Source organism: Nothoprocta perdicaria, unplaced genomic scaffold (assembly GCF_003342845.1).
Source record: "Nothoprocta perdicaria isolate Ctin4 unplaced genomic scaffold, notPer1 scaffold_84, whole genome shotgun sequence".
In the NCBI taxonomy this organism is placed as follows: Eukaryota; Metazoa; Chordata; class Aves; order Tinamiformes; family Tinamidae; genus Nothoprocta; species Nothoprocta perdicaria.
This window is the reverse complement of record NW_020456132.1, coordinates 3,132,178-3,160,177: the sequence shown is the minus strand read 5'-3', so window position 1 is coordinate 3,160,177 and position 28,000 is coordinate 3,132,178. Positions and strand designations below refer to the sequence as shown.

At 48.9% G+C, this 28,000-nt stretch overlaps 1 protein-coding gene across 1 annotated transcript; it reads right to left on the bottom strand.

The window, feature by feature from the left end:
- Window positions 1-837: 837 nt before the first annotated feature.
- On the bottom strand, window positions 838-26,802 carry WASHC1 (WASH complex subunit 1). Its single transcript, XM_026052187.1, has 10 exons — window positions 26,624-26,802; window positions 10,685-10,796; window positions 9,820-9,966; window positions 4,919-5,055; window positions 4,019-4,154; window positions 3,366-3,570; window positions 3,008-3,175; window positions 2,575-2,733; window positions 2,011-2,079; window positions 838-1,439 (listed from the first exon to the last, which is right to left on the bottom strand). Exons 1-10 carry the CDS (start codon window positions 26,800-26,802, stop codon window positions 1,288-1,290), a joined length of 1,464 nt encoding a protein of 487 aa, XP_025907972.1. The 3' UTR covers window positions 838-1,287.
- Between the last annotated feature and the right edge of the window lie 1,198 nt (window positions 26,803-28,000).

Here is a 28,000-nt window from a genome sequence, read left to right as displayed (position 1 = left end):
CCCGCTTAATGACAGGACTGTGATCTTTTATCTCTTTCTTATAGCACAGGCTTTTTGAGTTAAAAAGTCAACTTGCAGTGGAAAATGATTTTTTTTTTTTAGTGTAACAGGCCTGACATTCTGCCCTAAGTCCTGGGTCAGGGGTAGAGAGCARTGTTGCCAGCCCATGGCCCTCCCGCACTCTTAGTCAACAGGACCAAACATCTTCAAGTGCTGCTTTGGCTCCTTGGTCGTTTCAGGGGCTCTTAGGACTCTTCTCCATGCAATAAGCACTTTTAATTAGCCACACCGTAGGTTAACAAGCTCCCCCGRGGAGTGAAATGTTGCTGCTGCCCCTGCTGCACCTTCATTGAGCACTGAGCCCCGTCCCGAGTGCCAGATACTGCTTTAGGGCCCATAAGGGCAGCAGCTGGAGTGAGTGATGCCTGCTGGAAACAGCCCCTGGCTTCAGGTGCTCGGGCACAGGAGCTGGTGGCAGGCTGGCCCCAGCCTGAGAGGGGAAGGGGCAGCTGGACCCTCCCTTAAGCCGCACGTAATTGAAAACCGTTCTCCTCCCAGGAAGAAGGCTCTAGGATCCTGCTTTCTTGAGTTTTATTGCATTTTTTCCAGAAACCAACTGAAGAATTGCCACAAGCCAAGTACAAAGACAATTAAGGGGAGAGGCACGAGCCCCCGAAGGGGAAGAGGGCCACACACACACACACACACACACACACACACACACACACACACACACACACACACACACACACACACACACAGAGTCTTCATGTCCTGCTCCTTTTCAGCAATTCACACACAGCAATACCCAAGCAACCACGAGCTTCAGCAAGCAAACAGCATGGAGACAGATGAGGCTGAGGCTGTTTGCCTGCAAGAGCTGCTCTTGCAGTCATCACCAATCATGTTAGGAAAGACTGAGGGCCCCTTAAATCAGGAGAGCTGCTCGTTCTGATCCTCTGAGCACAAGCCACCTYGCTGCCCTGCAGCTAAGGCAAGATTTACTGAGCCCCTGCGAGCAGCAGCAGCAGCACGAGCTGAACGTAGTGCTGGGGGTGAGGAAGAGCAACCAGAGCAGAAGTAACACTGCTTGCTAACTATGTGGAGCAGCCGTTCGCTCCTGCTGCTGCCACTCAGCTTTAAGAGGAAACGACAGGGTCTGTCTGCCAGGCCCATGCCCACCCTTCGGGGGATATTTCCAGTATTTCCAGGGGCTGGTCTGTCTCAGAGGTGCTTAGTTCAAGAGTCACAGGACTCACGCTGAGAGATTATGCACAACTGCTACATCTATGACTCCCAGTCATCCTCATCTTCCTCACCTGGGGGCTGCTGCGGGGGTGGAAGGGGTGGTATGGAGTCTGACATACGAGCAAAGGCACCAGCAGGACTTCCAGGAGCATCGGGATTTCCTGAGGCTCCTGGCCCTTTCCCTGAAATACCTAGGAGGRGAAAGCAAAGCAGGAGTGAGTGACAATTGGGCACTGCAGAACAAAATAGGTCAGCAAGACTCATGGGGTTTTCCCTCAACCAAATGCTACTTCAGCACCCAGGGCGCTGGACACTGAGCTGAGAACAAGCTTAAATTGCTTCCCAGCGCTGCCCAAGAGCTCGCTGAGCTTAACCTCACCTGGACGAGCCTCCCGCCCCACAGCAGGGCCCGAGGGAGCAGCACTAAGCCCAGAGGCACCAGGGAGCTGCCAAGGGCCTCACAGTGATGCAGGAGCCTTGATGAACAAGGGAGCCATCCCCCAGCAGGATGCTACTGTCCCTGCCCCACCTGCAGAGCTCGCTCAATAGCAGTTTTCACAGCCCCTAGTATCTCCAGCACTCTAGTATCTCCAGCTGGGTTTGACTTGGAAACCCTGGATGTCCCTGGGAAGGCTCCCAGGCACYATGTGGCACATGAGGCTGGGGAAATCTCTGTTCCTAAAGTAGGGCAGCAGCTGATATCCAGGTGAAGCTGGCAAGGGATGCTAGAGGGGAGGAGCAGCCGACTCCACCAAGCAGTACCTTTGCGCCTCAGCACCAGCTTGTTAAAGAGGTCTGACATCAAGTCTCCACCTTGTCCCGTAGCTCTCACTGAAACAAAGCAAAATACCATGAATCAGAGCAGAAGAGAGGCAGCTTGACCCCAGCACTAAGGGGAACGTGTTCTGTACTGATTTCAGGGTGAAGAAGCAATGGCACCCTCCAGTTTTCATCGGAGTGCTAACCTCTCCTTTCACTACAGCTGTTTTGCTTTRGGAAACAGCAGGCACGATAGGGAAACTGCACCCCTCTAGGGAAAACCAAGCATCAGACCTGTCCACAAGCAGGAAAGGTTCCTGCCAAACCAGCTAGGTCAATAACGCCAAGGAGCTACCTAAACCAGTGTAGCAAACCAGCTCAGCAGTGAGGCCCTCTTAGACCAAAGCTTCCCCTCAAGCTCTCCTTTCAGCGCCTGTCTCCACACTGCACATATGAACCATCTAACCACGCCCRGAGACAGGACGGGTTCCCTCTGGAAAACCCTTTGCTCTTGGCTTGTCCTTCTGCCAGACCTCCGCAAACAGGCTGTACAAAGAGCCTTGGTACCTTGTTCTTGTTCCTTCTGCTTCTTCTTCTCCAGCTTCCTCTCCTTGACGCTGCGCAGGTTGGCCTTGCCGATGCCCCCGGCCTGGCGGATGGACTCCAGGAGGCTGGCGCGCCCGCTCGAGGGGTTCACCACCTCCTTTGGGGCTCCCTGCACCACAGCTGCAGCGACAGGAAGGGCAGACATCAGCCCTGGGCTGCACGCAGGCTCTGGCACCAGCCAAACCCCCACGCAAAAGGCTGCTCCAGCACCCTGCCCGCCTCAGTGACAGCGGCCCTGCCACCGAGGGACCCAAGGCCTGCAGCTCCCAGCAGGAAGGGGCAGCTTTCTGAGCACGGCCCTCCCCACCTCTGCTGGCCCAGGGCACGGAGCGGCGGGCGGGTGCTGGGCATGGGAATGGACTGTGGCAGCGAGGCCGCGAGGCGCAGCCCTCACCTGCGGGCACCGTCTCGCCGCTCTCCTCCCGCGCTGGCCAGGCTGCCCCGGAGGGCTCCGTGGGCTGGGGCAGGGGCGGCGGGGGCGGCGCAGCCGTGGGTGCCACCGGGGGTGGTGGCGGTGGCGGTGGTGGTGGTGGAGGGGGCAATAGCCCAGCATCCTGAAGGTCTGAAAGAGGAAAGAAGTCACATATGATGAGTCCCAGAGGATGCTGTGCTGGGAGCTCCAGCTCCAAGGCAGCAGGGAAGAGTCCTCAGCACTCCAAACGTGCAGAGCGCTGCCCTCCTGGGCGGCAGCTCTCGCAGCGGGCAGGGCTTTCTGCTCTTCCCTGAGCCCTGGGAAGGGGGATTGGAGGTACCTGGCTGCAAAGGCTCCRCTGACTCCGTGTGGAAGGTGGGCAGCTCCGGAATAGCGCTGCCCGGGGCGGACGGCGCGATGCCCGGCCCCAGGTCAGCGCTGTACATGAGGTCTGCAGCTATGCCYGGCAGGTCTGGCAGGTAGGATGGCACATCAATCTCGGGCACCTGGCCCAAATCTGGCACGTAGAAGTAGTTTTCAGCTACCTAAAGGAGATGCCAAGTAAAAAGACAAGGTGGCACTTAGGCACTTGCTGTTCCTTGCAGCAAGCAGAGTGCTGCAAAGAACAGCCCGGGTTGCAGTCAAGAGCTGGGCTCATGTGCATTGGTGCAGGGCCGGCTCCTCAGCTGGTCCTGCAGGCCTGTGCTCTTGCCCTGGGCCAGCTCCCTAGGCCCCGAGCTTGCCCCTGCAGAACAGGCAAGGCAAAGGCTGCAGGAGCAGTGAGGTGCAGCCAAGACCTGGTTCCTGCAAGGAAGCCCCACTCTCTCCCAGACCAGGACTAGAAGCACAGAAACTGGGGCATGATTCCTTGGGCAAGCCCTACGATAGGCAATTGCCCTGCCCGCTCTCTTCCCTACCTGCCCCACAGAAGCCCTCCTCTCCCCTCAGGGCTGAGCGCAATCCTTCTCCCCCTTCCCCACAGCTACATCTCACCTGCCGGTCCAGCTGTCCCCTCTCAGTGATGGAGAGAGGAGCATCAAAGAGCTTCTCTTCTGTCTCCGTTTCCAGAGCCACATGGGTCTTGGTCACTGCTCCAGCCAGAGGATCCAGGAACACATACTTCTTGTACCTGGGGTGCAGAGGAAGCGATGCCATGTCCAGAGGCAAGGCCAGGGTAAGCACAGCCAGGGCGAGCCTGGAGGTGACTGGCTCACCCATGGAGGTGGCACAGGGCTGTCCCTTACACTTTGCACATCCTGACCTCACTCTGACTCTCCTCTCAGTAGCTAGGAGCTCCCCATCTCCCCTCCACACTGCAGCCCAGCTGTGCAGCCTTCGCTCCMCAGCTCTATTCCCTTTCTCCTCAGCCTGGCACAAGCCCGTGCAGCAGCCTGCACCAGTCGYTCCTGGTGACGTGATGCTGAAGGGACAGCAGCAAAAACGGGGTGAGAGGAGAAAACTGAGGAAGGGAAGGAAGAGGAGGTTCAGTAGGTAAAAGCTCAAGGGGGATGAACATAAAGCAGCTCTTCAGCATAGGCAGGAAGAATCGTGAAGCAAAGCCCAACAGGAAGGGGATCTGCAGGGGACATTAAAGTGCCCCTGGGAGTTACCACCTATGAGGAGGYGGTAACTCCCTATGAGAAGCAGGTGAGTGGAGAACAGATACAGACAAAAAAACCCTCCTTCCACCTCAGTGATGGAAGGGAAAAGAAGGGAAGGGTTGCTAGCCAGAAGCCAGAGGAGAGGTACCCAACCCTGTCTTGCTGGGAGCCTGGTCTGCAAGGTTCCCGGGCAGGCAGGCAGGCAGGCAGCTACTGCTGTCCCTAGGGAGGGCAGAGCTCCTCTGAACCGTGCAGGGGTGGGTGAGCAGCGGGGCACCGCTCCGTCTCTCACAGGTTCTCCGTGGTGTTGAAGAGCAGCAGGGAGCTGAGGGAGCTGATGTTCCTGGGGAGGCTGCCAAGACCTTCTTCCGCATCATCCTCCTGGTGAATTTTGGTGCTTACGCACACAGGGAAGTACTTGAGCTTCTCCTGCAGGAAGAGAGTTCACAAGCACTAAGAGATCAACGAGGCAGGGCAATAGCCCTCCCCAGCCACCACAGCCCRCACTGCTGGATCCACTGCATGGTCTGGGAATGCTCCTGCTCCCGCTCTGAGCAGAGGGCACACAGAAAGCATCTCAGTCCCAGAGGCATGCCAAATCCCCATGCTTTGTGCTCATGGCACGTGCTGTCAGATGGACATCCTCAACAGCTGCTTCCATGGCGAGGACCCACCAGAGCGAAGCAAGCAAGGAGGCYCTAGAGCTGGAGAATGGGCATCACCGTCCGCAAAGCTGTTTGCCACAGTGTCTCCACGTGGGATATTCTAGAGCATCTACAGGCATCCAAGACTCCCCCAAACACCTACACTGCCCCCCTTCTGCTGCCTTCAGCTGATATTTTAGAGAGGTGATCCCACCTGCGGGGTATGCAGGAAGGGTGAAGGAAAAAGCAGTTAGGCCAGAAGAGAGCTGCTCTCCACAAAGGATCGGGCAGACAGGAACGTGCAGGACAGAACGTGTGCCAGATGGCTCTGCAAAGCCCGAGGGGTTTGCAGGAGTTTTCAGCTCTAATGAACTGAAATCTCCTCTCTCTCAGTTCTAAAACTTCATGCATAATATATAGAACTCCCTTTAGAAAAGGACTTATTACATCTGAACTGCTTGACTTTTACAGAGCACAGGAATTGTCACCCCGGATCAGAGTATCTGGCCAGCACAGCAGCACCTGCTGCCAGATGGAGRGGAGATGCTGCTCTGTGCCCACAGCAAATCTTGCTCTGCGCACCACACCAGAGGAAGAAGATTTAGCTCCTGAACAGACTGACAGACTGATCTTCAGAACCTAAGAAACCACAGACTCCAGGGGGGTCATCCCAGATCCCTTCCTGCTCCATTCCTCAGCCTTTCCCAGTTCCTCTGTGCTTCCTTCTCCGAGAAACTGGGGTAAGCAGCAGCCTTGCAGCTCCAAGGTGGTAAATCCTCAGACCGCAAGATGCAAAGCACCCCCTGAGACAATCTGTCCACTTTTACACTTTCCTTCCACCACCAGGTGATGACCGAATGGGCCATTGCAAACACTGTCCACACTCCCTACTGCCTCTGTACTTCCAGCATCTCCACTCTCCCCATACCAGCGCCAGGAATGGAACAGAGACAGTGCTGCTGGTTCAGTTTAACAGCGGGGCTCAGCAACACCAGCAGTTTCTGCTGAGTGACATTTCCAGCTTGTATTTGGTAACCAGAGATCCTGGGAAATGGCTTAGTCACAGCTCAGTTAATCCACTAAGCGTCTGTATGGKGCTCTGAGCTCATCAAGCGCTGTAAGAAAAGACCGGGGAGGTTTTGATTTTTGTTTTAGTAATGAGCTCTAACTTGTGAAAAATACACTCAAATTAACATCTTGAATTTCTGCAGCGGCAGCAGCAAGTAGCCCAAAATACACAGATTGTTATTTGGAGACTTTAGTGGCAAAGATTCAGAAATACTGATTCTTTTGATCATTAATATTCATTTCCTAATGTTTAATTTTTAAGCATGAGGGAGTACTGACACTTCTGCTAGAATTGTTCACACACACTTAGCCCTAGAGCCGTATTTTTTTTTCCTAATTCTCTCCTTGCAGATTTCAATTAGTACCGGAGGGCTGCATGCCACGAAGCGGGGAGTGAGACACCAGCGTCACTTACCTTTACTTATAAGACTAATTTAAAGCAGCTACAAAAGCACTAAGTATTACTCTGTACACGAGGTTCAATAGCATCTTTTTCACATAAATGCTACCAAAGTACTAGTCTTACTCAAACATCTGCTTGTTTTGAAAATCAGAATAGCTGCGTACCATCAATATCACAGGAACGAGAGTGCCCCGAGTTAACAGGTCAGTTAGAAATGTGCTTTCTACTAGCAACACCACACACCCCAAGCCAAGGGTTCAGCACCTGCAATATTCTGGTGCTGTGGGGGCTGCCGAGGGCTCAACACCTCGCAGAGTTGGTTTTTGGATTGCTTCAGCAATCGGCAGGATCACATTCTTACATGTGCTGCATGTACAGGCACACACACACATATATAKAGAGAGAGATATAGATATTTAATCTTYGTCTCTTATTTAAGTCATCTTGGTTCTTAAATGTAAACTTTCACTCTTGTTTGGGTTTGGGTGACATATCTGTAACCCTGTTCCCTCTCATGCTAACAGAGTGCTGAGACGAGACAGACACTTGAGGATTAGAATCACAGAATCCTTAAGGTTGGAAGGGACCTCTAGAGATCATCTAGTCCAACCTCCAAAGCTGGAAGTACCASAAAGCTGGTTCAGCTTCCCCAGACCCATCATGAACTCTGAAAGAGGCAGAATTCAAAAGGATGCGTTAATATTTCAGCAACTATCCAGATTTGATGGACTGTAAGTTTTGCTTGGACCTTTTCCAAACTCCAGAGATAGGGGACCATGTCTCCATATCCCATTGAAACCTCCCACCTCTTCCAGCTGCCACAGAGACAGCTACAGCCCTCAAGAACAGCTCCCCCAGCACGTGAAAAGCCCAGCAAAGCTACAGACTACCAAAAGCTACAGGCTACAGAATCACAGACTGGTTGAGGTGGGAAGGGACCTCTASAGATCATCTAGCCCAACCTCCCTGCTCCAGCAGGGACACGCAGAGCACRGRGCACAGGGYGGCATCCAGGCGGGTTTGGAAGACCTCCAGAGAAGGAGACTCCACAACCTCCCTGGACATCCTATGCTAGGACTCTGTCACCCTCACAGTGAAGAAGTTCTTCCTCATGTGCAGATGGAACTGCCTGTGTTGCAACTTACACCCATTCCCCCTTGTCCTGTCACTCACCACCGACCTGCAGTTCAGAGCAGAACCCTCAGTTGCCAGCACAGGCCGCTGTGACTGCAGCCAGCAAAGAGGTCCTTGTTGGAGGTGGAAACAGACTGACAGCCTCTGTTGAAAGCCCTGAATAACTGAGGAGAGCTTAAATGCAAACATGAGATTTCTCTCCGCTCGCTGCCCAGTGGCACCACTCCAGCCGCGCTCCCACAGAAGAGCCGCATTCAAGGGAGGCAGGAGCAACAAGACCACTCTGTGATGATGGTGAGGAAGGAGAAGCCAACAAGGCCGGAGACCCATGAGAGCTCTCCAGTCCCCAGGGAGAAGGCAGGGAGCAGTCATGGCAGGAGAGGGAGAAATTCTGCAGGCCCCACGGGATGGACGGCGAAGGCAGCTCTGCTTGCAAGGGGCAAGACTGGACAGTGGCAGACAGAGGCAGGGGATGTCAAAGAGGTGGCATTAGAGATAGGCAGGACGGGCTCAGCAGAGCCGAGTGGGCAGAGCCTGCAGGGACAGCTGAGCAGCTGAACGTGGACATCTTCTGCTGTTTTGGGCTCTACTTCTCACCAGCTGATCCGCTGCCCAAGGCCTGCACAGGCCCTCACCTCCYTCAGCCCGTTCCCAGGTACCTCTGCTTCCCTGGGCTCTCCGAGGGGCTGGAGCCCCAGCCCAGGGGCAGGGCTGAAAGGGCTCTGCCCCAGCCGGGCAGCAGCGGCTCCCACGCGGCCGAGCCCCGGGGCTACTGCCAGGCCTCACGAGAAGCACAAGCTCCGCTGCGGTCGGCCTGCTGGCCATCTGGCCTGCAACCCCACGTTCCTGGCCCCGCTGAAATATTCATAACTCCCKCACTGCAGAGAGGCCTCAACTCCATTAAAAACTCAGGAAAGTTCTGTGCTATCAATTATTCAGTGGCAGCTTTATTTTTGGGCCCAGGCATACAAGGATGAGACGGGAAGTCTCTGTAGGGGTGGAAAGTAGGGAAGCTGTCCATCTGAGCGTGTCACGAAGAGCCCATCTGCTACACCTGGCCCTGCATGCACACAGCATCTTTGGAACACGACTCTTCCTCCCCTTCCTCCAACGCTGGTAAGGGAGCACTGACCCAAATCGGAGAGTCCCTTGGCAGCATCTCTTGCAAAACTCACCACTTTTCAGATCTTAAGAGGACTGTCACTCAATCCATAGGCTAAAGGGGCACTCAATAGTTTAGCTTCTCCTTCAGTAACACCAGTTACATTCACATGCTAGGATTCACCTAGAAGACCCAAATGTGCTGAATAGTGACAGCTTCAGGCCTTACCTGAAGGGCTTCTAACCYACAACAGCTGAAAGCACAGGACAGGGAAGCAGAAACAGGATGTAAAAAAGCAAAATGATCTTCCTACATCCTCACGTGTCACAAAACTGAGCTTGGAAGCAGTTACCCAAGCGTAATTGTTTTCTGGGACAGGAAAAATACTCCGGTGCCTCCTTTTTCTCCGCACAAGTATTTTTATTTTTCCTTCTCGTCACTGGTGTGCAGCAGAGCCTTCAGAAGCTATTTTTTCAGACAAGTATCAGCCTGATCCCAGCTGCCTTGCTATGCAGAGGCAAAGTCTYGAGGAGGGGCGGCAGCAGCCACTAGCACTCCTGCAGGAAACTGCCACGTTTAGGACAATGAGACCTTCCCTCAGCAGCCAGCAGGCTCCCAGCCTCCCCAGTCCCCATAACCAAGGCCTTGTGCTGACACAGGCGTCAACACAGGAGCTCTGTGAGCTTCAGAGCCYATTCTCACACTCCCCTGCAGGTCACACTGAAAATGCAAGACACGCTCCGCTCTCGGTCTGTGTCCTAAAGCCCTCGTCTACCTCATCCAAGAAACTCACAGCTTCCCACTTTTTCTTTAATCATCTCACAGTCTGTTCTCTTCCTTACCTGCAGCGATTTCTCATCCAGCATTCGGTGTTTGCTCTGAATCTTGTGTTTTGGCCACTTCTGTTTAGCTGGGTCCTCTGCGCCAGCAAAAATTGAGCTGTACTCCTGCAAGCGCTCGGGGGCRGGATACTTGGCACTGGAAAACACCTGTAGGGAGACAAGGAGGAATTCAAAAAAAATCTCAACAACTAAGCAATTCTACACTCCATAAGTACAAAGAGCCTAACAAGGCACACAGCCTGCAAGCAGGAAYGGACAGCCTTGCTTAGGAGTTAAGAGGCTGCTAAGGGTCATCTGCATGGACCTGACCACGCATGGGCTCTCACTTCTGAAAATTCCCATGCCATAACTTCTCTTTAGAGAAATACTAGGTAAAACTAGAGAAATACAGGCAAAAATGCTTACACTGACAAGTAGAGAAGCATAGAGCCTATAATAAATGGAGCAGGAAAGGGGAAAGGAAGATTTCCCCCTGAATTTTACATGGTTCAACAGAAGTGACATGCACTGAAGGGAAGGCTCTCCAGCAGCACCTTCCGTGCAAATAGCCAGAAGGTTAAGAGATTGAAATGAGAGTGTGTTGGGCTTAGCACAACACATGACTTCTCTTTTCTCAAAAAGCATTTTGGGCAAAATATACAGGCCTTTTAGGTCTGGCAGATGTGCAGTTCATGGCTCTAAAAACTCATCAGTTGGCCAAGACTCAGCCATGGCTCATTCTCAGCAGCAAGGCAAGGCAGAGAGAGGTGAACAGTTGCAAGGGGGAAAGCCAAGTGCCTGCTCTGCAGAGTTCCCAAGAGAAGCAGGGAGAGGAGGTATCAGGGAGGCCACAGTCTTCAGAGGCTCTGTCAGCCGTGGTCACTACCTTAATGGCCTTCTTACTGCCCTTTATCTTCTCGATCTTGGCCTGGGCAAGTGTGACTCTCTCGCCGATGGTCTGCAGCTGTGTCCGGCTGGCCTCCACGCGCTGAGAGATCCTGCGGAGAAGCACCTTGCGTAAGCGGGAGAATCCAGAGCCAAAGGGTTTTACACAACAGCCAGGGCCCAGGCCTGAGGGGAAGGATGTGAATCTCAGCGGTCTGGAGCGTTTCACAGGGTAAGATTAGCACTGGTTGAGATGCTCTCATCGTGGTCACATTGAGCCTGTGACGGGCAGCACAACATTCCCCTCACTGTCTGCGCCAAGGCAGAGAAAGCTGGAGAGCTATAAGCAGTATATCTTGTATATATTGTGTATACTACTAACAAGAAGGCCCTGCTAGTACCATCGGCCAACACATTTTTATTAGAAGTCATCTGTTAAAAGGTGGCACCAGGTGCAGACATCAACATCTGGTTAACTACAGAGCTGCCTGCTTGGGAAGGACCTTTCTTCCCCTCCTGTAACTCGTAGGTGCTCCCTAGCTGCAAGCTCAAAGACTCCCAGTTGTTCTGAATCTGCACCCCTCTCAATACAAACAGCACAGAACACTTGATCGATCGCACGAGCTGGTACTCACTTAATAACATTTTACAGGAATTAGGTCCAGAGGATCTCCTAATGCATGTAAAAATCAATTGCAAGTATCACCTTTAAATTTCAAAGGTACCTCTTGGCTTTGAAGTAGTGAGCCCCCATTTTCTTTATTCTATCTGTATAATTCCTTCTAGCAATCAATCTGACACCAGCAGTGATCCATGCTTCCTGTTTTCAAGCTGTACCAAACCTGTCTTTTCAAGTATTTTCACTTGGTAAAACACTTCCATTACTACAGTAAAAAAGGGGCTCTACTGAAGGGCCCTCTTTGATTGTAWGTAGCCAGGAAAAAAGTGGCCAGCAGCCTATTCACCTGGAGCTGCCTCAGAGGGATACAATTTCTTGCTCTAGATCAGCCAGAAGTGCTATTGTTTGTTTATAATCACACTTTCCTCTCTCTGGAAACATGAGAGCCCCTTTTTAAGCATATAGCAGGAGAGTAAGTTTCTACTTCACTCTTTTTGGAGTGGGAGATGAGCAAAATCACACTTTGCACAATCCTGCCTCACAATGTTCTTCATTTCTCTAAGTACACTAAGTACAAGTCTGCTCATGATTCCCTTCCCACACCCTCCCGCTGTCTTGGCAGGGCAGGTCCACACACACTCGATGGTCTCTCAGAATCATTTAAGTTTCCGTTTCCGAGCACTTGTCTGCAGGGATTGTGTGYGCCACGGTGTGAACCCACCGCTTAGTTCTGCTCAAGTGAGAGACACTTCAAAAGGATGCAGGTCTTCCCTAACTGCTCCCCCCAGCAAGTTTTCCCTCCCCACAAATCATCTCTTTTCTTCATGTTTCATCGTATTGATTGACACTATTCTTAGCGCTGCTCCTGGGGGCCCCTGTCTATTTTTACTTCCTTAAGAGCAGGAGAAAAAAAAAAAAAAAAAAGTTCTTTATTTCTGCTTTGCTTTTCATTCTCAAATCCATGACGAAGCTTTCTCTCCCAGAAGGAAAAGTTAAGCAGATAGTCAGCCCGGCTCAAGCATTTGAGCGGGAGGAATGAAATGGTGAAATGCTCCCTTTCCTATCCCATGTTATCACCACCGTTTCCTTGGGTGGTGCCCCCTCTTCTCCCACACTCAGCTGGAAGAGCAAAGGAGCTACCACGATGGAGCRCCGGGCCCCAACCCCTGAGCAACCCCACGAGCAGCGCTGTGAACCCCCACAGGAGACTCGGGGCTGGGCTGGTCCGTGGTGGAAGTCTCAGCCTCCTGAGACGGCCACGGCCTTGCCAGGATCCAGCACCGTGCGTTTGTAGCATGAGGCCTGTTCCAAATTGCCTACTTTCATACGTAGGAGTGTGGCAAAAGCCGGTTCACAGATAATTTCTGCTTTAGGGATGCCCATAACCTGCTGCTGCCCAGATTCTGAAGGAGCGAAGAGCCCCAGCTAGCTGTCACCTCAAAGCACTTCTGCATTTCCCATCCCTCCTGCTAGAGCCAGGGTCATCGGGCTGCGGAGAGGGGCAGGGTCACAGCCCCCTGGGCACCCCTGGGCACAGGGCTRGCTGCTGCAAAGTGCCCCTTGCTGCTGGTTACTCGAGTCCCCCACACGCACGGACGGCAAGAGGAGAACGCAGAGCAAGACGCCTCGGAGCCAYGGGGCGGCACATCCCACTCACCAAAGCTTTGCTGCAGCCACTCTTAAAAATAAAGCATCCTCTAAAAAGAAAAAGGCTGTGACTGTGTAATTAAGCCTTTACTCGCTGCCCTAGCTGTATCAGTAATGCTACATCCAGAGCAGGGGAAGGGAGGGAGGACATAGGTAGCTTCATCCATCTGGACCATGCTTTCCTCCCTGCCTTTCCTCCAGTCAGGGATTGCATTCACCCCAAACCAGGCTGTTCCCAGCACAGGCTGGGGAATTGGCCCAGAACTAGCTCAGGTGCTTCAAATCATTACAACTATTCCCTGCAGCACCCTGTACTCTCTCCTTTGATTTCCTACCCTAGGATTTATCAGGTCTAATCCTAGCAAGCTTAGGAGATCTGCCAAAACCCTTCACCTGCAGTGGCATAAATGCAGGCATACAGCGCAGAAGAAATACACACAGGCCTAAAAATTAATCTATTTGTTGCTGACCAAGGTAACTACAAAAAAATGATTAAGCCCCCTCAATCCAACTAATCCATCAAATTCCCATGATGKGTACAGAGTCCTAAAAGCAAATGACCTATGCATGCACAGTTCAAATTATGTTAGTTTGAAGAGACAATGTACTATACAGACACTGGGGAATATATACATATATATAATATATATTTATTTAAAAGGCCTCATATTCAAGGGACTTTCAACTCCTGTATTTCTAAACATGAAGGGATGGTGAGGCCTATTTCCAAGGAATTCAGGGACTTTCRGGGCTGCATTCAGACTTCAGCCTCCCTTTAACAGACTGGTTTTACCTGGCAGGCACTTGAGGGAAAGGCAGGAGGGATAAGGGTTAGCAGCAGCCTACCTCTGGAGGCCTGTGCTCTGACAGCGGGAACGCYGTGAGCACGTGAACCCACCCCGTGCCTCTCCTACCAGTCATCACCCAGTCATCACGGGGCTGTTTTGCCATGGGTGCTCCTTCCTGCTCGAGGGGCTCCTTCAGGCAGGTTCAGGGACCGGGACGGCGCACGCTCGGGACGCAGCGCAGCGGCCACACGAGGCAGAGCCACCGGCCTCCAAAGCCGGGGCCAGGGCCAAGCCAGCCTCCCCCTCCCTGTGCTTTTCTTGGGGCAAGTAATACATATAGGAGATTAAATCTATCGAGTGGATTATCTTTAAATCCATACAGACTTTGGGTTTTTTTTTTCCCAAATTTATGCAGATATTCAAGCCAATCTTTCAGCTGCTTTGACTCAAGCTTTCAAATTCTCTGCTGCTCTGGTCTCTTTTTGCAGCCAAGGCCTTTCCCCCGCCTGTCCCTCTGCTCAGATCTCATTTCTCCAACTCTCTCTCACCTTCGTGCCCTGAGCTCCTGTCCCTTTGAGCGATGTCCTTGCAGCACCCCCAGGATTCTCAGGACTGTTTCCTCCCACCTCACCGGCCATCCTGCCAGYGCTGCCCCTTCCACCCCACCTGCAGCCACGCCGCTGATCATCTCCTGTTATCTCCTTGCAATTTCTCTGATAATCCTCACAGCTGGAAGACTCCCTACGTGGCATGTGTGTCTGGTCACAGGGGACTATGATTGCTGCCTCACTCYCACAGGGACAAGACTTTAGGTACTCAGGACACGAGATACAGCCTGTGAACTGCCAGCACTGTCCTCACAGGAGGGTCTCCAAGCACAGCAAAACACATCATCCAAAACCCACCCATGATATTTTCCATTACCCATATTTGATCAGACAAGAAACACATTTAGGAGCAGAGCAGGTGTGAAGGCAGGCTGCTGGACGCCGAAAGCATGGCTGAGCAGAGCAGCTCAAAGAATGACCCAGTTCAGCTAGAGGCCACATCCCAGCAAGTGAGAGTTATGGCACTTCGCTGTCTCCACTGAATGTGCCCATCTCTCCAACGCGACAGGGAGCACAGGCTGAGGAGGAGAGGCTGGGAGCGAGAGAGAGATAAACTCCATGCCAAGGAGGAGGAGAAGAAAGGCATGCACCCAAAGTGGGGAACAGACCTCTTTGGTATTCCAAAGAACTTCAATTTCACATCTGAAGCACAAAAGTAAGTGATCAGCCAAGGAGAAAGAACGTTACAGGGCAGAATGAGAAATGCAGTTGCACAGGAGGATAAAGGAGCTCAAGTATTAAATGACTTTTTCCTTTTGAGAGGCCTGTATACACAGATCAAGTCAGGCTTTGGGTCTCCTCCCAGCTTAGGCTCGAGCAGTTAGACATTCCAGGCAGATGCTCACATAGCTGTTCTAGGTGCATGTGCAAAGTTTGTCCTATAAATCTTTGCTTTTTAATTTTTTTTCCTCTCTCCTGAAAGTCAAGTTGCCTTTTTCTAACAAGTGCTTTTATTGACTTCCTTCCCGACTGCAGAAGATATGGATTAGAAGGGACTGAGTTCATGGCTCCTGTAGAGTCTAGGCTACAGAACCCCTTCCCTACAGACTTCTCTCCTTGGACCCGCACACATGTGGCTGCTCTCTCTTGACTTTAGGTTGTAGAGAGAGTGAAAAGCTCAAAAAGCTTAAAAGCACAAAGCTTTTAAGTTTTGTGAAAATCCTCTTGAAAAAAGCCATGAACTTTTACAGCTCCTCAAGCTCCTGAAGTCAGGGGGAAAGACCAATGCATCACCCTGGTGCCCATAACTCAAGACACAAGTCCGCTGGGCAGAAACAGGCCTATACAGCTAGCCTACACTAAGTGTATTCTGGCTGGCTAACAAAAGATAATATTTTATAAGACACTTGAGTGTGCTTCACAAGAGCCTTACCACCTAGAGATGTTACTACCCAGTGGCAGGCCACGGGCAGCGACTGGCATGGTCAGAGATGGGTTCTCAGATGCCCGACCACCACTCGCCACCCACCGACACCTCAGCAGCTGCCCCAGCGGCCGCCAGCAGCTGAGAATAAAGAGGGGAGGTGAAAAAGGAAAGCTGAGGAGRCGTGTGCAGATTGCAACAACCCTGGGCCGCATTCAAAGCCAGTTCACAAAGCCAGTTCACCTCCTAAGCCTGAAAGGCACAAAGCGCAAGCTTGAACGAAAAGCCAAGCRAGTTCAATCACTCAAGCGCAAATCAACTTGTTTGCCTTCTGCTCTTCTCTCTCCTCCATTTTTAAGCAGTTTTTTTAAAGTCTTATTTCATGTTTGAGTAAATGTAATCAGAAACTGTCATCTTACACCTTCCTTGAGGGCAAGAAATCCCAAGTGAGAAGGCATAATCAACACTCCTTCCTCCATTAAGGGCTTGGGCATTATACTAAATAATGTTTATCACACTTTGATTGCTCCTTGAGGCTGATTTGCAGGTGTTTCARTATGCATATTCCACCCCACTCCTGCAATGGCAAAATGTTTTTCAGAGCAGAGGGTGATCACGGTTGTCAGGTTATCCTCAGCGTGGTCTGGTAGGCATCACTCTCCCAAGGTGATGAACACCTTGGGGAGGAGGAACACCTCCCAAGGTCATGTTCTCACTCAAAAATAAGTTTGTTTTGATTTTGAATCTCTCATTTCACAAGGTGTTCCCACCACTGTGAATTGACTTTATTACAAGTTTGAACCATCCTTGCAACTCCTTCCCCTACATCCCCTGCAACACTGTTCTCTTCCCCAGAAAAACAGCTTCTATTTTAAGGTGACAAACAATGTTTTTTAACTTTTATRTTTCCCTCCCACCACCAACTGATCTAAAAGCCAACCAGCTTTTCTTTATTTAGAAGTGCACAGTAATTTGGAAGACTTTGTGAACAAACTGCAGGATTAGATCCTGCAGCTAACGGTCACGGTCTTCCTACCAATATGGCTGGAATTTCACAGTTGGCCTTTCCAGGTCTTCTGCTGGGATACTGAACATCACTGTGAAGCTGTTTCCCAGAGTAACAGCTGTGGAAATAGTCTTGAGACATTAGGCAGAAAATGGCTGAAGTAACAGTTAGTGGTTTGCATATCTATGCAGTCTTAACTCATCCTTGCAAAGCTCTTACAACTACTTATTACTACAAAACGTAGTGCTTCAGTGAGCAACTTTGCAAAAAAAMCCCCAAAACGAAACAAAAACCCACCATCATCATCATCAAAAACAACAAAAAGACCCTGTTGATTAAGTCACTATCCAAAGATTTGTTCCTGTTCAGACAGAATACTGCAAGGCTGTCACATGTAAATGACCAAATTATTTCCAATCTCTTTGAGGTTGTAGACCACAAATGTGGGCCAAATGCAAGCAAACAGCTTAAGAAGGTGCTGTGGCACCTTTAACCTTAAKCAGCTGGGCATAAAAACTTCAGGTTTCTCTTGCTCCTTTCCCATCATCAGCCCCAAATTTTTCTCCTTGTCCCCAAAGAACAGAAAATGGATATTGCACATACAGTGACAGAAAATTTAAGCAGTGGGGAAATACCTAGCAACCCCGTAGTTGATGATCCATCTTCTTCTGGATCACTGTGTGTCAAAGAAGCCCCTCCCCAGGCTTTATTTGGGCAGCTTGTTGTGTAGTTGGACCTACACAACCAACACTCCTGTTATTATTTTCCTCTTCAACACCTAACTCCATGATTCTCATCAGCAAGAGTCAGAAAAGGCACAGCACTAAGAATTTTAATGTCCAACCTACACCTTCTCTAAGCAGGACTGGAAGAGCCAGAAGAGCACAAGCCAGCAGCCAGTATCTTCTGGGCTGTAACTGCAGGGAGCAAATGAAGGGGTCAAGCACGGACAGGCCTAGGCAGCTACCTTGGACCTTTRTGCCTCTCTTCTACCAAAGCTGCCTTGCTGCCCCAACACGACGGTTGGGAAGGACGGGACACTTGCAATGCCTTTCTCCCTGTCCCCTTTYTTCCCAAGCAGCCCACACCAACTGAACACTGCAGCACAAGAGGACAGGCTGGCTTTGTAGCAGAAGATCAGGAAGGGCCTTTTCATTCCCAGCTTTGCCTTATACCTCCTGAAAGATTTTAAATCAGTTTTCCTGACTGAGGTAAGCAGCAAGCACTTTTGCAAGCACGTTAACAGCTGATGTACTGAACATTCCCAGAGTTTAGCACATAGGTTACACTAAAGCAGAGCTGAACACAGAGCGGGAGCTGAGCTCCTAATTGCTCGTTGGGATGGAGGCTTCCCACCTCAGTGAGGCTCGTGGGATGCTGCTGCTCTGAGTCTGTGCATCTCCACCGATCCAGGACAAGCCCTGCCACAAATAGYATGTGTGAGTGAGCTGTTACCTGGAATTAGTCTGTATAAAACCACTGYCTCACACTGCTTAAACAGCATAGCTAGGAGGAGGAAAGCCTACATTTCACCTCTTCTCAAAGCTCTTACTTCCTACCTAACCACCACTGTCTAGCAAGGCTCTCCTTTCCTAGTCTTTCCTCATTTTGCCCTGACATGAGATATTTGATAAGTATTTGGACCTATGTAGCYTTTAAAGGATGACTCACAGAGCATGCAGGTTATTTAGTTTGCTGCCAACACTGTGCTTCAGCTCATCATATTTGCTGCTGCAATAACATCTCACAACCCGAAACTTCTCTCCACTATTCCTCCACTATCTCTATTTGCTCCACTATTCTTTTAACCACTTTTGTCAATGCCAGTTTTGCCCATGCAGTGCCTCTGTTCATGATTCTTCTTACTATCTTGTGACTTCCACTGCTTTCCCCCTCTCCAGATGATCCTTCCCCAATTTTCCTACAAAGAAAACAAGTTCAAACAAATTAGACGAACTCTTTCTCAGCTTTTTGCAAGGTAAGGGGCTTCCACCATAACCGCATCTTTTCCCTTTCTCAACTGAACTTTAAATTTGAAGTTCTGCCAGTAACAGAGCCTTCTCTTTCAGAAAAAGTTTCCTCCTCTTAAAGGAAAGACTTCTTTTCTTATTTTATGCAGATGGAGCTTTTCATTTCACAAGTATTTCCTCTTCAGAAATAGGAGCTGTTTCGCGTTACTCTTCATTTTCCTATGATCAACTGCGTTCACTCAAATCTCAAAAGGCGCCTTCTATGATATACCCATCAACAGGCTAATTTGAACATAAGTGCTTCTTCAACAAATGAGTAACTCTTTGTGACATTTTTCCCATCCACCACCTTTTCCAAGTGATTACAGCCCTTCCTTACTTTCTTGAGGGATTTCAAGTTATTTCCCACCCCAAAAAATTGGGCCCCAGGCACAGACTCTTCGAAGCGCATCAGAAAGCAGTCACCTCCCTGCTGGGCCTAGCGGCTGCCCCGGCATTCCAATGACACAGGCTGTGGCACATCAGCAACCAGACATCGGCTACAGATTATTTATAGACACACACACAAATTCATGTTCTTCACTACCCGTTTGAAGTCACCTTCCTCAGGAAGTGACTCTGGAAATATTCTAAAATAGCCACTGGGAACAGCCCTACTGCTTCCACAGCATCACCTCGTCCCACCTGTACAAAACAGTTTTCAGTTGCCCACCCCATGCTGAGGCTTCCCCTCCACATCCCGTCAAGACCATGAATTCAGGCCAGTCCCTACAAGCCTCACTTCTCTCCCTGTGACACCCCACGTTAAGAAATGTTCTCCCAGAGCAACTATGCCTTCCAGCAGCAGCAAAGCCTCACTCCAACCAGCACAGTAAGCATGAAGCATAACAAAAGGTAAGATTTTCAGGTTCTATTTTTTCTTTAAATTGTCCACGCCCTAGAAAGCAGCCAAGTGGGAGTTTTGCAGGGCTGGACAACATAGCTTTTAACCTTCCCTGTCAAAAAAACCCCACATGCAAAGTCTAAATTTGGGTCTGGAACTGGCCGTAAACTTCAGGATGCCCCAGGATGCGCAGAAGCGCAACAGCTTTATCCTCTCTTCCACAAGAAAGGTCCTGTTATGTCTCTTAGGCCCAGCTAACACTTCCTAGTCAGCTTTTATGACATACGTAAAATGAAAAYCCTGAAAGTAAAAAATCAAACCAGGTACTTGCATTTTTAAATGTGTATTTCAAGATAATAATAATATTTYTGGATAACTAAAGAATGGCATTGAGCTCTAAAGACACTACACTATCCACCTGGGCTTTCTCCTTTAGAGACTTGATGTCTAAATCTGTCACCCTCAACTCCACCCTCTTCTCCCTGGTCACATAACATGCTCGATTCCCTCAATAAAAAATGATCTTCTGGAAGATGTAGATGGGGGTGGGAGGCCTCCTCTGTTATTATCCGCAAATGGATCTGTTCCCCTCCCAAAACTGCTACTCTGTTCCTAACCCTCAGCGGCATTTACACCCAAACTGGAGCCTACCCCACTCTGAAACAGCCCAGTGACAGCATCACATCTAGCCAAAAGGAAGAACCACAGAGAGAAAGGGCCTAATCTGCCAGTCGAGTGTGAAGACCAGACCTTTGATGCTCCTGCTTCTTCCCCCAACTCCCCTCACGCGCACTCCCATTTACACAGTAAGCAATACACATTTCTAGCCACGCAGTATTATTTTCCAGACAGTTTTCTCCACATTAGATCCCCGGTGGAAGTCATGCCTGTAAAACAAAGTGACTTCTTTGCATCTCTTCCTCCAGGGCTGACTGAGCAGACAAAGCTCATCCGCAGGAAGAGAAAGGGACTCTAGCACATGCATCGGAGGCCAGCAGTGGAAGCTGGCTGAGAAGGCAGAGCCATCGCTTTGGCTCTTTCCTTTGGTACGGAAAGAATGACATGGCAGCTGTGCTAAGGTCAGAGAGAGCTGGGACAGTTAGGACAGTAGTGCCAAACCTGCAGCCTAAAACAAGTTTATTTTGCTGGGAAGCACACACGGACTTGCTGTCAAACTGCCTTCACCTTGGATATTATCAGAGGCAGGTAAYTGCGAGAGCTATTTGGGATGGGAATGGGTGAGGGGATGTCTGGAGGGGAAACAGTATCTTCTCCAAACCTTTGTTAACAGCAAACTCCAGCTCAGCAGTTTATAGAAATAACCCAGTGCTGCACCAATCTCAGCCATTTAATCTCCCCACAACCAGAGCTGGATTCAGATGCTTCCAGCCCCCAGATTTCAGGAATAGCACAAGGGAGGAAGGGTTGCCTGGCTGCACAGGAGCAGGGTTTCACAAGGCTCCAAGCTCTGCTCRGGCTGGTCCTGCCCAAAGCTCTTGCAGGACAGGTATGAGCAGGGACAGCTGGAGCACAGGGGGCAGGGGTACCAAAGCTCTCCATTCGTCACAGCTTTTCCAGGCACAAGAACAGTGGGACCATGGCAGGGAAGGACCCTTAAAACTTGTGTATTCCTGTCAGCAGAGGAACAGGGACAGCTCTTTACGTCAGTCATTCACSGATGTGCCACAGAGGTCAGTCCCATTTCTGGGCTGGACCTGGGATATTTTTAAGTTCTTGCCATCCTCCTGACCTGAGAGATGAGCACTACAACCGCCAGCAAAACAGACCCCCCAGAATTTCAGATCCCCCCAGCATTTAGGAACAACACACACAGGTGACTAATGGCATCTGTCCAAATTGGTAGAAACTCTTAAGACTTAAGAGATGATCCTAGAAAAAGGATCAGATATGTCCATGCAGCTCTAGCTTCCAAGTCAACTACACAGAAGCAGGCAAAGGCAGAAACATRGTCCCATCAAAGGCACCATAACAGGTCTTACTGGCATGTGACAAGGATGACAGATSACCAGCACTTCCAACCCCTGCCAAGTTATTCCCCTTCCTTCTCAAAAGGTTTTCAGTGTTTTTGCTCTGCAGAAAAGCTGACTTGGGAAGGCTTTTCATCAGCTCACTCAGGCCCCACTGGGCACAGCTTCAAAGAAGGGTATTTCACTGTGATTGCTCTGCACTTGGACTCCGGTCTACTGCTCACTCCAGGATCAGTTCAAAAGGCAGAAAGTTGCATCCAGCCTATAGCAAAGGTCCTCTTGGGTTGCTGCATCTCAGATCAAGAGGAGCAAGGGCAATTATCCCTCTGTACTTCTTGTTATGAGAAATCTCATGAAAGTTTAAGCCAATTTATAGCAGTTGGGTGTATACAAAATGATCTATCCTTCAACTCGCTCACAATTCAGGCCTCAAACTGACTGTGCTTTAAATTAATCTCTGGTGAAAGAACCCATCATTTATCAATTTGACTGCTTCTTACCTCCAACCATGGATTTAACATTTGCCATTTCTCTTTGCTCCTGGTTGTGGTTTTATTTTCATAAATTGTTTTGAAACTGGCTTTCTCCATTTTGGAAAATGGCCTTTGAACAGTAAGCAACAGTAGCTACTACAGATAGCACCTCTCATATCAAAATCAAAGTAAACAATTGAAACAGTTTTGCTATGCCACAGGGAGAACAAGATGGTAGGAAGTCAATTTAGGTCTACAGATATAGGAAAATTTGCTACAAACAAAAAGCAAATAAAATTAAGTCAGAAAGCCAATATGAGCTACGTGTGATTGGACTAAATAGATTTTTGATCAGTGATGTTTCTTCAAGATGCATAGTTTTGCTACATAAACAGAAGAGACACAACAAGCAGTTCCTGTGCTATCAAAAACTTAATAATAGGTSTGCTACAACTATTACTTCTTTGACACATCCTTTAGGGAAATCCTACTCATGCTGTTGTAGATGGACCATTCTTGTTACAAACGATCAACACYGCCACAACAAATCCTCTGGAAGCTAAGGCAGGATTTTCCCTTGCTGGTGACTCAACAAAGAATATAAACCAAACAACTCATAGGCCAAGCCCTAATTCTGACTTTTGAAATAGGAATCAAGGAGCCAAGCCTCTTGCGGTTCTCTGTCCATACCACTCTTTTCATCCTTCCAATAGCAAATCTTACTTCTCAGGAGAATGAAGAGAGACAGACAGACAGACAGACAGACAGACAGAAGAGCTGTCCAGGGATGAAGGAACAAACACAGGTCCCGAGCGCAGACCTCACTGCATCATCTACCTGGAATTTTCCAGCCACTGAATTGCTCTTCTGTACTTAGCTGCATCTTTCCTACTTACATCTTTCCTACTTATATTACATCCTACTTAGCTTACATTTTTCCTACTTTTGATTCCCTTGCATGCTTTTCTTGGGGAGTCTGTCTTATTCCATATTTAAGAAGTAGGGGAAAAAAATCCCTTGGAACTTTGTAACTGCCACTCAAAATGAGTTTTCTCCACCATGAGATGGAGACGACATGATATAAACAAGCAATTATGCTGTCACTTACAAAAACATATGGAACAAAGCTACGCAGACCCTCTCCTTACAGTTTGCCTTTTGTATTGATAAAAACAGATGGTACTTGGAAATTGTCATGTTTCCATTACACTTTTCAGAATCATGAAAGGCCTTGGAAGCGTAGAGAAAGTCTTCAAGAGCTCCATTAGGTCCAAAATTGTTGCCTGCCTCCTTTTTCTAACAAGTTTTTAGACCTTCTAAGAGTGAAAGAACCCTTTTGTAACTTGTGCATTTTGCTTGGCTTCTTTGTATTTAGGGCAAACTGATTCATCAGCAGTTTGGCATGACTGCACCTAAATCACTCATTTCACTTTTAGTGGTTGAGGATATGGCTAAGACCTGTGTTGTCTGCACTTCAGCAGCCTCGACACAATACTCCACGATTTTCCTTTCAGAGATAGAATCAAGTATGAAGAGCTCTTTTCTCCCCCAAAACACTTTCTGTAGTTAATGCAAAGTCATCTCCAGCTTTCATAAACATTTGGTACATTAGTATTGAGTCTTTTAGTTATTCCTTACTATGTACCTGTATTTGCAGACTTCCTATTATGTGTGACAACTTTCAGTCTGCTTGGAGGAGGATATTGCGGGCGAAGTACTTTAATCATTTATTTAAATTGCTTATTTGAAACTATGCTGGAGGCCTTGCTAGCAAAAAAGAAGGTTATGAGTCTCTTATCAAGTTCAAGYCTGCCTTTTAATCACTGAAGGCAGAACAGATTGATCATCCCCATTTTGGGGAACGGGATTCAAAGATAAACGCATCCCTCGTAGCAGAAAGCGAGGCCGAAGAGTTGTTAATGGATTCGGAACAAGGGCTTAAAGCCACCACTGCTACATTTCAACGAAAGGCCTAAAAGCAGCATCTCCCTTGCAGAAACAAATTTAGCTTTCCATTCTACTTCCAAAGCCGCATTTAATCTCTGTAAATCCAAAGGACAGATTTTAACACTTTCTGAGACRAGCAAGAATCCTGTCTTGCTAATTCTCCACTGTTTGTTTCATTTTTAAAGATTTTTTTTTTTAATGACAATATCATTCGGTCACTTYTTTCGTACTATTTCCTTTTCTTTTTTCTTCTAAGCTGTCACAGCTTTAACTGAGCACCCCCCTTCCCCTGGGCTGCCAAGGCAGCTGAAYTGGACTTGGAGTTCAGATCCCAAATGATTTTAAGCTTGGGGATTTTAGCAGCATGCAGAAACAGTGTTAAATCCGCACTGCTGCTAAYACACATTACCACCCATCCATTCCTGAAGGGATGGGATGCTTGCCACTGCCCATTGCCACCAGCCTTCCAGGGGCACTGTCCTATTCCCTGTCCCCCATACCTCACTTCTTCAAGTCTTCTCAAAAATTTAATAATCTCTCTCAGGTTCCACCTCAAATTTAGCTTCCAGACAGGTATGGGAGGTAAAGCAAATGAAGAACTTCCTACAAAGCCACTAAGTCTGTGTTACATTCAAAAAAAAATCCACATTACTTGAAAAATAGTTAAAAGTCTCTACAGAAGTAATCAACATCTGCAGGCAAAACTTCTCACTCTAGCTTCCTTGTGCTTCAAGTCCTCACATCTGCAAGACCATTCACCCCTTCATTTCACCTCTTCTGCCTATTGTTCCTAAAAATAAGTGACCATTCTTACATTCCCCAAGGACAGATACCTCAAACTAGAACTAGATCTTTCTATCTTCAGTCACTTACAAACTGGTCTGCCTCTCTTGAAAGCACAAAACCTATCCAACTCTTCCTACAAAAAAMATCTGCATCTTTGTAATGCCAAAGCAGTGAGTTTGACACACTCAGCCGAGTCTGCCATACGGAGCCAGTTGCCTTTCCATCAGCTCCAAGCTACCATGTGACGGCTCAGAGAAGTCACTTCCCCAGATAAGGCAGCTCCTTCCTGGAAACGGGCTAGAGAGCTGCCTTATCTCGGGGAAAGGGAAGAAAGGAGGTCACTCTTCGTTACATGGCAAAAGTCTCACCTTGAGAGCTTCTCCCCTTGATTGGCCTGGAGCARTCAAGGTCACGAAACTTTTAATCAGCCGCCAGCATAATTACTAAATCATTATTAATTATATCAGAGCGCCGAGACCTCGGAGGAAAGGCAAAGCAAACAAAGAACCCAAAGAAGCTTCCCCTGTTGTTGGAAAAATTGGTAATTAAAAGTCATGAGTGCACTGAAGAGAGAGGGAACAGCATCACAGCCAGTGATCAGCGTTCAGGAATGACTCGAATACAAAACAGCGGGCCTGCCTCTCCCGGGAAATTACAGGGCAGTGCTTTACAAGGCACCAAGCGAAGAGGAGAGAGGGGAAATAAAATAGACAGAAAGAAAGCAACACTCCTGCTTGGCTCCCGCCTTTATTTGCCCCACAAAGAGGCTGTTGGATAGGGACAGCAATGCCAGCCAGTCTCATGGGTGCCTTCCACATGTCTCTGGCAGCTCCAGAGAGCCTTCTGCTGGCCTTGGATCAAGAAGAATTCCTAGACTGAGAAGTGTAGGAGGGAATGAGGCCTCCTATTGAAGGCAGTCCAGCCYACACAGAGCCTTGTCCGTGACTCCAGCTAAAACCTCTTCCAATGAAAATACTTTATCTCCATGACCTGAGCTCAGCCTCAGTGCCTACTCTTTTCTAGAGCAGGCTCTTAATGGCCTCACCATCAAAAAATGAAGAACTTGAATTGCCAATAAAAAAACCCAACAGGAATAAATGCCCTGTTCACACTGAAACAAATCATCCTAGGCAGGCACAACGCCCACTGAAACCAAGGYAAGTGCTTTTGCTTATTAGTCTATGACAAAAAAACCAATGCTGACCTCCTCTTTCCCTACAGTGATAGCACAAGCCATTTCAGAGATATCAAATATGACATGGGATGAACACAGGCACCATTTAGGTGCCTTTAGGCACCATAGGCTACTACCATTTTTAGGCAGCCACAAGAATTGCTCTGACCTGCTATATAGGCAGTCCTATGGACCAAATATGAAGGAAAAGTGTATGAAAGAAAWGGCAAAACTGGACTGGATTCCTCAACAGTTTACTTTGAATAGACCATGGTGAGAAGAACAGGCATTCTCATGCACTTAGGCCTCCCAATTTACAAAAAAWGTGCAAAACACTAAAAGCCTAAAAACGACCCATTCTGTGAGTCCCAGACATCAAAACAAACAGCCATTTTCTACTCAACTTCTATAAGCACCATGACTTGAAAAGACACATCTTCAAGATACCATAAATAAAGTCTTCCCACTTAAAACACAAAAAAGTAAGACTCAAGTGTGTAACTATGGCTGAAACACTACTGTGATTGATGACAGTCTGCCACTGAATTAAAAGTTCACTGGATTCTTGTGTTGTCCAAGTTAAACACAACCGAATAGCCGCTGTTAACAAGAGGTTGGTTGTTCTTATTTCTATTCGCAGCAGCCTTGTCGCCCCACTCTGCTTCCCAGCCCGGCGCGAGCGGCCGACCTGGTGAAGATATCAGCCGACACCTTCTGCAGGTACTGCAGGGCATCTGCCACCTGCTGCACAGCCTCYTCCCGCCGCAAGTCGGCTTGGATCAGGGGCACCGAGTACGTCTGCCCTTCCAGGAAGTGCTTCTGGGCCACCGGAGCCATCATGCCTGAAGGAAAGAGCAGAGAGGTCATTACAACAAACGCACTGCCATTTTATTACGCGTTTATCTACAGATTCCAACTCTCTGCTCCCCTAATTWTTTTGGAAAAGTGTTTGCAATGGAATCAGGAAGCCCACAGGTAGGAGCAAGTAGTAACGTTAACATACTGGATTTTCTGGAAACCTCTGGTAGCTACAAAGAGGTGGGAGTCTTGCTTACATGAATGCTCTTGGGAAACAAGATTTTATTTTTAGCATGATATTTAAATCTCAGCTCAGTGTCACGCTGAAAACAAAGACGACACTTTGGAATAAAGTTAGTTCAAGAGGTAAAACTCTTCAGAGATCACCCTGTCCCTTCTTTCATCCTCACACTCTAGATGGATACATTTCAGGTCATTCAACAGCAAAACACAATATTTTATTTCACACTTTTGCTCCAAGAAGAATAATCACTTCTCCCTTCCAAGAACAGCAGCTGTGAAATTACAGGGCTTGCCTGTATATACATGTCCTTGCTCCAGGTAGGTTAATGAGGGTTACTCCATTCTAGCAGTCCACTTTCAGACTCCCAGGAGCTGCTCATTTCTTCTGGTGACTGGATTTTTCCCCCAGCATCTATCTTGACAGAAACCTCCTTTTAGGATCCTTTCACATACAAAACTTAACTGCAATCTTTCAGGGGTTCTCAACACATGAACTGCAGCCACATGCAGACTCTTAGATGCAGCTGGACATATGACACTACTCCCCTCCTATCCCAATCAGGCCAAGGTTGGGCATCATCCCTGTTTCCAGCTAGCCAGCTGTGCTCACCTCTCCTTCAGCTGCTCATACTAATAACAGCAAAACTTCACACACACACACAGAGAAGGGAAGAGAAAAGAAACCAGCTGCACTGACCTTGTTCAAAACTGTGCACTCATGAATGTGTTACTAYTAGGAGAGCCTGATCTAATGACCAGAGAGGAGTGACCACAGTTTTCCAACCACAGCTCTGCCATTAGGCCTGCACAACTCCCTCCCAACCCCACGATGCCAACAGAAACAGAGACAGCAGCTCACTGCAGGGCTTTGTTGTGCTGGTGCTACACACCAGTATAAGGACATTCTGGGCTGAAGAAAAGCATACTAAGCAGGACCAGAAAGGTCCTGCAACTGGAGAGGCCCCTTGGGATACAGCACGTGTCCTCTGTGGGCACTCGGAGGTTCACAGGAGCTGCCCCAGGG